General features: G+C 29.3%; 1 protein-coding gene across 1 annotated transcript in view; it reads right to left on the bottom strand.

Moving 5' to 3' along the window:
- LOC111631936 (transformation/transcription domain-associated protein-like) overlaps positions 1 to 9,855 on the bottom strand; it is a 169,908-nt gene that overhangs the window by 114,163 nt on the left and 45,890 nt on the right. Inside the window, exons 16-20 of the mRNA XM_023376276.1 lie at positions 8,265 to 8,322; positions 7,253 to 7,306; positions 7,111 to 7,149; positions 6,794 to 6,890; positions 1,329 to 1,423 (exon numbers count right to left, since the gene is read on the bottom strand). Of these exons, the coding sequence (XP_023232044.1) occupies positions 1,329 to 1,423; positions 6,794 to 6,890; positions 7,111 to 7,149; positions 7,253 to 7,306; positions 8,265 to 8,322 (343 nt within the window). The remainder of the gene's footprint in view (positions 1 to 1,328; positions 1,424 to 6,793; positions 6,891 to 7,110; positions 7,150 to 7,252; positions 7,307 to 8,264; positions 8,323 to 9,855) is intronic.

Raw genomic sequence — 9,855 nt, 5'->3', positions numbered from 1 at the left:
ATTTTTTTATTTAAATATATTAATGAAAACAAAAATTACATTAATTTTGTGTATGTTTTAATAAAAAATACTGTATACAGTATTTTGTAGTAGATCTGAATTTAACGATTTATTTTCATTTTTGATTCTTCCACAATGGAAACCAAGAGGGCATTTTTCATTCTTCTCGTTGATTCTACAGACTCATATTCACTGTTATCGTGTGGTATGAGCTGGGACTAGCTATAACCAAGTCTTATTGCTCGTAAAAACTTCTTGTTGTCGCTTATACAGATTCGGTTTTGGGTTCCTCAAACCGATAAGCTCATGCCTTACTTTTGTAGTATTGTAGAATTTATTGCATTTACAAAATGGGCAATTCTCCAAAGAAGAAAGCTCTTCAGGAGGCTTTTTAGATACGTATGAAATTCTTAAAAACATCGCGAAAAATGCCGTTTGGCCAACCATTGGGAAGGTATAAACCATGACCAAATAACTTTGTTCAATTGTTTTATTCACTTGCCTACTGGTGTGCTTTTTCCACCTGACCACCGATAAGTGCAATTCGAGTCAGGGCGATGTAGTGTTAGTATATTTCAATATTTCGTAACTGTAGTGTACAATAGTCATATTTTCTATACGTTTAGTCTGTCATAGACTATTGTTTACTCATATGGTCATTCATAACTGTCTCAAATCTTAACAAAAGACTCATAAGTAAGAAAAAATTTAAGTGTACACCAGTGTTTCTCAACGGGGACGATATCGCCCCCATGTGGGCGTTTTTCCATGTTGAGGGGGCGATTAGTAACAATTTATATTTTGGGGAGCGAAAAACAATTCTCTGAGCGATATAGTAAAACATTATATTAAGAATAATTAGATATTTTATTTGTTATATCGTACAATAATTAAACAAATAACATTATACTAGTCACTAGTCTATTCGATGCAGTACGAATTTGGCGTTAGTCTTGGTTCTCGGCATCGGAATTTTGAAGTGAAGGGGGCGATAATAGGTAATGGTTTTATTGAAGGGGGCGATACTACGTTGAAGGGGGCGACGATTCGTTAGAGGTTGAGAAACACTGTTCTAAACTGTTAAATCGTTATTTAGTTACAAAGATGTTTATTTTATTAAACAATTCAAATACAATGAATTAATATAATGATAAAATAATAATAGATTTTTAAAAATTCAGCTATTTATGTGATTTACTACAGAATTACTATATTCAGCTATTTAATTTCAAAATTTTCTATTACTTTCACTTCTATTATTACTTAAATCAACTAAAAAGAATCTTAATTTTTTAAGTAAAAAAGTAAAAATAAATTGAAATAGTTACCTTTAACATTTGTTCATTTTCAGCAGCAAACAATGAAACCGAACCAAATACTAACTTGAAAAGTTTCAGGTACAAGTTAGAACGTTCCATATTTGCTATAATAACAAAATTGTTTATGAAATAATAACATGATCTGAAATTTATTTTAAGAATAATATAATATATGTATAATATATTAGAAAAAACATATATACTGTTAGGTAATACTAGACTAAAGCAAGTGTCGATACAACAAATTGTCTATGAACTGGCAACACCCATGCAAGACCACTTGAAACAAGAAGAAACATGTTTTCAGTTGCTCGCCAAGTTATGGATATGTGAACAAATGCATGTATAGTCTTAGATTAGAATAAAGTTTAATTCTAAGTTAAAGAACTGTCTCATCATTGTTCTAACATATACATACATACATACATACATATTTATATAATTTTATTAAAAATATATAATATAAAGCTACATTTCTAAAAAACTGAATTAAATTAGTTGTTGGTTATACACAGTATACTTGTACTATAAATCAATCAAAATATCCTTAATACATTACAGAAATTTTTATTTATATTAAAAATTAGCATGACAATATGGATGATATTTTGATTTTATTTCTTTTCACTTTCATTTACAAATACATTATAATTATGTATTCTTATATTTGGTTTGAAATAAAAATTAAATTTGCAAAAACTTTTCAAAATCAATTACTGAAAGAATTCTTTTTAAATATTGTTGTAAATACTTTTTAAAAACACTGTGTTAGTCAAAATTATTAATTTCAGAGAATTCTAATGATCTAATATTGATAAAATTTGTTTTTGAAATATTTAAATGTTTTCAAAATCCTCATAATTACCCTTCACACCTAATGAACTATCTAAAAATGAAAACAAAGTGCAAAATTATAAATTATTATAATTTTAATAGTACTGTTTAATATTTTTTGATTTTCATTTTAATTAATATGGAAATTTACCTTCTAAGCTGTTGTTCTTGTTATGGCAAAAATCTTGTCAAAATCTGAAGAAAAGTTCTTGGGTGAACCAAATGACAAATAGTGTCAATGACTTTGGTGTTTCTATAACTCCACTGCTGGTAAAATCAGAAACTAGCGACCTGATTAAAACTCAACTAATCCAAAATACATTGAAAATTTCTCTATCTCAAGACATTGGAGAAATGTACAACCAGAAAGAACCAGAGTGGTAAAGCATTATTCTAGATTTCCCTTTTAATAATAACTACATGTTATCGAATATGCCGTTTGCAATCAAGAACTTTTTTTATCTAACTTAGATTAAATAAAATGATGATTATGGTAAATAATAAAATTTATGAATTCTCAAAAACATACTGTCCAAAATGCAAAGAAATATTGACTAAACTTCATATGTTTTGTGAGTGCAAGGCCAGAAACTAAGGATTAATGGTGAGCTAAATCAGCTAAATACTTTTAAGGAGGAAAACCAAATGTATTGGTTATTTCATTTAGCAAACACTACAATGACATACCAATTGTATAATTTCACAAAAAATTTTTGTAACCAGCCTCTCTAATTTTATATGTAACAAACCTGATATACATAGGTATTGTAATTTTATAGCACTTAGTTTTACATGATTGTTGTTTATGCTGATGTAAGTAAATGTTGATATAATGTAAGTCTAACACCTGTTATAACAGGCTATGGCCTATTATGATTAATAAATTTGATTTGATTTNCATTTTAATTAATATGGAAATTTACCTTCTAAGCTGTTGTTCTTGTTATGGCAAAAATCTTGTCAAAATCTGAAGAAAAGTTCTTGGGTGAACCAAATGACAAATAGTGTCAATGACTTTGGTGTTTCTATAACTCCACTGCTGGTAAAATCAGAAACTAGCGACCTGATTAAAACTCAACTAATCCAAAATACATTGAAAATTTCTCTATCTCAAGACATTGGAGAAATGTACAACCAGAAAGAACCAGAGTGGTAAAGCATTATTCTAGATTTCCCTTTTAATAATAACTACATGTTATCGAATATGCCGTTTGCAATCAAGAACTTTTTTATCTAACTTAGATTAAATAAAATGATGATTATGGTAAATAATAAAATTTATGAATTCTCAAAAACATACTGTCCAAAATGCAAAGAAATATTGACTAAACTTCATATGTTTTGTGAGTGCAAGGCCAGAAACTAAGGATTAATGGTGAGCTAAATCAGCTAAATACTTTTAAGGAGGAAAACCAAATGTATTGGTTATTTCATTTAGCAAACACTACAATGACATACCAATTGTATAATTTCACAAAAAATTTTTGTAACCAGCCTCTCTAATTTTATATGTAACAAACCTGATATACATAGGTATTGTAATTTTATAGCACTTAGTTTTACATGATTGTTGTTTATGCTGATGTAAGTAAATGTTGATATAATGTAAGTCTAACACCTGTTATAACAGGCTATGGCCTATTATGATTAATAAATTTGATTTGATTGATTTTAATTAATAATTTTAAGCATGTAACAAAACAGCTAATTTTGAATTATATTTTTTTCCCGTTTATTGATATAATATAAAATTTCAGTTATGATTCATATTCTTTAATTTTACACTTATAAAAAAATTCTTAAGTTTTATTAAGACACATCCAAAATCTTGTTAAGAATCATAGCCCAAAGGACTGACAAATTTTATAAATATAAAGTATACATATACATATATAAAAAACTGAACAATGTTAATACTTTACAGCTGTGTTATCTATTCTACAAATTTTCCATTATTTCTTTCATATTAAAAAATTCATTTTTTATTCTTCATCTTTGTTGGATAAGTCAAGAATTCTCTAAGTATAGTATAAACTACATGGGTAGGCTGAAAAGTAATGTACACATGCTTGTAGAACACGAACAAAAACAAATTGCAAGATCGGGCAAAAAGTACATTAAAGTTCAATTTTTAAGCTTCAAAATCATATATTTATTTTTCAACATAGTCACCGTTAAGGCTAACACATTTCTCCCAACGTGTAACAAGTTTTTTCATTCCATCACTGAAAAATTCTTCCAACTTTTCTCCAATCAAGGACTTGACAGCTGCCTTCACCTCATCGTTTGAGGTGTAATGATCACCCTTGAGTTCTCTCTTGAGTAGAGGAAAAAAATAAAAATCACAAGGCATAAGATCAGGGGAACAAGGAGGGTGTGGAATCGGTTCAAACTTCAGGTTTCACAGAGCCTCTCCAGTTGCACGCGAGGTATGTGGACGAGCGTTGTCATATTGCAAGATTATTGGCATCAGGCTGTCTCTAACATGACAAACTCAATGTTGGAGGTGTTTTAGAGTCTGTATGTACTAAGAAGAATTAAGCATTGCAACAAGGGGCAATGGTAATCGTCTGTGGCAGTGATCAGACATCCGCTGCATGTTTCATCAACAATTAAGGCTTTTCCAGGCTCACAACCACGAAATTTTATTATCCATTGATTTACAGTAAACCTATCAACAGCATTGTCACCATAAACAGCCTTTAAACAACGATGAATCTCAGTAGGAGTCACTTTCTCAGCAGTTAAAAATTCGATAACAGCACACTGTTTAATTTGCGTTGACATAGCACTAGAACACGTCTCCATATTTCCGCTTCTCAAAATATACTGAATGAACACAACAACTTCAAACTGCACATATGCATAGAGGGGGAATGTTACTTCCATATGCCACCTGGCATGCTTCTGAAAATCATTTCATTCGCGCTCTACAAGCATGTGTGCATTACTTTTCAGCCTACCCCCGAACTATTATAAAAATATATCACAGATTTTATTTTTATTAAATTTAATTACAGTAGAGCATCGATTATCCGAAACAATTCAGGACTGGGGTTGTTCGGATAACTGATCATTTACAAAAAAATATATTAAACACAAAACTGTACTGTACAGGTAGCCCTCGGTTTACGCTGCAGTTCCAATCCTACAAAAGCCGGCGCAAATTGAATTGGCGTAAAACAAACCCATATTTACAGTGAGGTGTAGGGTTAGGTTCTACATAAGTAAAAAGTAAGCAAATAATTTTGTTTATTAATACAATATAATACAAAATACATATAAATTTTTAATTTTTAAAATGTATTTTATCATAAAATAAAGTGAAATGTTTTTATTAAAAAATTTTAGTTTCGGATATCTTACATTTTTCAGAAAAAAGTATCCATCTTTAATTGTTTACATTTTTGTTTTCTTTCATTGAGAATTTCGGAATATGGTTGAATAGATGCAATGATGCTTCTTTTTACATTTGCACTTCGCTCCCAATCATTGTCTAACTCACAAAGTTCATCTGTAAACTTTCCATAGTTGAAAGGATATGTTAACCCGACATAGAGCTACGGACGAGCGGAAACACTGATTGGTCGACCGCCGGTCGCTGTAGCGCATGTATAAGGTCAGTTTGAGCGGGGAAAATTGAAGGTGACTAAAGAGAGATAGATATCATCTGGCCAACGAGAAGTAGATTTGTCTCACTAACGATAGTTTATGATCGCCAGAAGTGCTACTGCATCATAAGGTGTTTTCCTAAACGAACTGATACGGGAACATTCATTGGCGCTATGGATTTGGACACCATTTATTGGACTATTAAGTTTGATAACTTGACTCGTGGGTACCTAAACATTTAGTGTTTTAATATTAATTTAATGCAAATGTACACATACCCAATAATATTAAACAGAAAAACTAAATATATTCAATAAAAATCTTTGTTTTAACGAATGTACAATGTCACGGCTCGATAAATACATCAACACTGAAATGAAAATCAGTCTGGCATAGGGAAAATCGGGGGATTACACCATGAAACGGCAAATTGCGTAGCAGCGTTACTGTGAATTGGCATAAATTGAGCCAGCGTAAACCGAGGGCTACCTGTATATAATTTGTATCACATGTCTTATAAATACATACCTTATATAATATAATATATTAAAACTAGGCTACAGTTCAGTTTGGCAGGGAGGGGAAGTGCTGCAACGCCACAGCCCTAGTGGAAATTAGAATTTGCCGACTGGAACACTTTTGGTTAACCGATGTTTTGGTTGATCAGTATTCAGATAATCGATGCTCTATTGTATTTCAATATAGTAAAACCTGTGTAAACCAGAATTGTACAGGACCAAATATTTTTTCCAGTTTGGTGGTTTCTGTTTTAAACAAGTTTTTTTCATGTAGAAAATCATTCCATTCTGAATTTTTTTTCTTTTCGGCAGGTTTCTATTTTATCCAGGTCAGATCTGTTTTGAACAGATTTTACTGGACAGTAATAAAGCCAAAACACTAACTTACCTTTTAAGAACTACTTTTTTGACTTTATGAAAAAAGTTTTCAATATTTTACATCATTAAGATATTAAGATTTATATTAAAAACCTAAATAAAAATCTTTTCAATAAAATTGAAAATACTTACATCCCATTTCATCCATTCTATTTAATAAATATTCTACAAGAATTGTTGCAAAAACTGGTGAAGTTGACACATTTGCAAGAAAGGAATTAGCAACAAGCTAAAATTAAAATTATATAGATTTTATAAATTTTAATTCAAAGAATAGCATTAATTTACAATTATTATTCACATAGTAACTAATTATCTAATATTTTTTTATTTTAAAAATATTTCAGTAATATCTTTTTCTGGTAATCTAATTAAATTTTGTTTTACTATCAATACTCAATTTACATTGTCTGCAAAAAACTATACAATAAAAACTTTTTCTGATTTACCTGCAAAGCAAAATTCTTGTATATCCTTTCAACAACATACTAAAAAATAAATGAAAATAACTTATTTATAAATGTAAATTATTAAAAAACGTTAAAAGTTAAAACATAAGTTATTGTTAATTTATGTTTAACTTAACTTTACCTCAATAGTTGTTGAAAATACTTCTCTAAAGGTCATTGGATTCATCATTGTAAACTAAATAAAAAATTATTTATTACAAAAATATTTAAATTATATATGACAAAAAATAATATATGATGTACAAAAGTTAACATAAAACAAAAAGTATTTTTTAACTAAAAATAAAATATTGCATGGCAAATATTAATGCCCTAGAACTGTGCGTGGTTCTCAATCTGTGTTCCACAGACCACAGGTGAAGCTACTTCAAGTGTTCCATGAAAAAATCAAATATACAATTAAAAATTGTTGCAAAAGTAAAATTAATACAATGTAAAACAATGTTTGTATGGGAATGTAATCAGCAAATGGAAATGACATCATATACTAGACCAAGTGCACTCTTGATTTCAAAAAGGTTTGCCACCCCTTCTTTAATCTATCCCATGTTGAAATTTTTCTCCATTGAGTGTGGCCGCCATGTTGAATTTTTGTCAATGTTAAGCCAAACGAAAAATTTTTTTTTAATATTAACTGTGNTGAAAAAATCAAATACGCAATTAAAAATTGTTGCAAAAGAAAAATCAATACATTGTAAAATAACTTTTGTATGGGAATGTAATCGGCAAATTCCAATGATGTCGTATACTAGAACGAGTGCACTCTTGATTTCAAAAAGGTTTGCCACACCTGCTTTAAAGCTGATGTATTTTAAGTGTTCTGCAAAAAAAAAAATGTCAAAGTTTAGTATTCCCAGACTTCAAAAAGATTGAGAATCACGGCCCTAGAACTACAGTATTTATGAAAAACAATATTAAATTAATAAAACATGAAACCATCAAACATATCCATCCATTTTCCATTTAAATTTGTCTCAATTTACATGATTTTGATTTTATACAATCAATCCTTCTGGATAAACCAAGAGTTAAGCATACTTATTAAAATAATTACTTTTAATAAAAATAAAACAGTAACAAAAATGTATTTTTATTAATTCATTTAAATATAAAGAAATATTATTTTCACTTACAACACCAGCAAAATGTTCTAATACTTCTTTTTCTTCCTTTGACCGCACAGTCTGTACACTAAATTTTAAACAACAAATTTCAAATTTTATAATAAGTAAACTTAATTTATTATTCAATTAAAATACAATAACAATAATAATATTTATATATCTTAATATTCAATAATTGAAATCTGATATGATATATATATATGTGTGTGTGTTTGTGTGTGTGTGATCTGGGAACTCCAGAATATTCCAGATTCAGAATGGAAATGTAAAATGAAAGAAAGATCAGAGAAATTTTTCTCAAGAGTCCTGACACCAGCTATGATAAATTATCTCGCATCCTAATTCAAAATCAGTTCCTTTCCAAGTGGAAAAAGTATATTAGAAATTTGATCAGAATTTTAGGAGGATTTTAGTTGAATTGCTAATAATATGGTATACGTGAATTACATGAATTTCATGGGCTGATGATGAGTTAAACACTAACGAATCAAAAGCAATAATTAAAAGATAAATTTATTAATAAGGGATGATCAAAGTTATTATACAAATGTTAATTATATAAAATATGGTATAATAACAAAAGTAAACCTCAAAATTATAAATGATTCCAAAGGAGATAAAATAACAACAGTCTACTCCCTAAAGCTTTTCTATGAGAGTTTACATTAAAATTCATACTATCTGTAATACTCCCTTATTTGATGTGGAGAGGTGAATGTTCTTGGGAATGAGTAAAAGTAGAGAACTGGAAAAGAGACAAGAGCATTGGCACAAGCCTTAGAAAGAGCAAGAGCATGTTTAATGGTGATTTCTCACCTTTTATGCTAAAATTTCATCCTATAGGATTACTAGAAAATCTCACCATGCTTCCACCATATGACAGAGTCATGGTCCCACAGAGAGAGTGAGACATCCACTTAAACTATCACTTTTGGAGGAACTAAGCTGTTTTCCCATCCATGAGAAACAAGAAGGTCCCTTTTAACTTCATCAAACTTTCTGACAGATAATTTTTATTGAAAATAAATGACAAAAATTTGTTATTTAAATTAAAATTTATGAAACTTTTATTTATTTAGAAATCAAATGGGGACCAAGGAACTGTAAATGGAAGTATTCAAATAAATACTCCATCAAGTGACCAATGTATAAATCAAGAATCTTCTGCAATCCAGTCAAGAAACATTTCTAAATTGGAGGACATGAAAGGTATTTCTGAAAATTTGCATTACTTTTATGCCAATTCACAATAAAGCCACTGTGCAATAATATGCAGTAGCCCTCGGTTTACGCTGACACCAATTCACAATAACGTCGCTGTGCAATTCACCGTTTTGGTATGTAATTCCCCAATTTTCCCTATGCTAGACTGATTTTTGTTTCAGTGTTGATGTATTTACTGAGTCGCAACATTGTACATTTGTTAAAACAAAGATTTTTATTGAATAAATTTATTTTTTCTGTTTAATATTATTGGGTATGTATACATTTATATTAAATTAATATTAAAATAAATAAAAATATTAAAATACCTAATGTTTACGTACCCACTATACAAGAATAAAGGAGGTGTCATGGTGAGAGATAACAATTGGGAGCA

The sequence above is a fragment of the Centruroides sculpturatus genome, unplaced genomic scaffold (assembly GCF_000671375.1).
Source record: "Centruroides sculpturatus isolate CEXI.00-Female unplaced genomic scaffold, Cexi_2.0 scaffold666, whole genome shotgun sequence".
Taxonomy (NCBI): domain Eukaryota; kingdom Metazoa; phylum Arthropoda; class Arachnida; order Scorpiones; family Buthidae; genus Centruroides; species Centruroides sculpturatus.
This window is presented reverse-complemented; position numbering and strand designations above follow the sequence as displayed.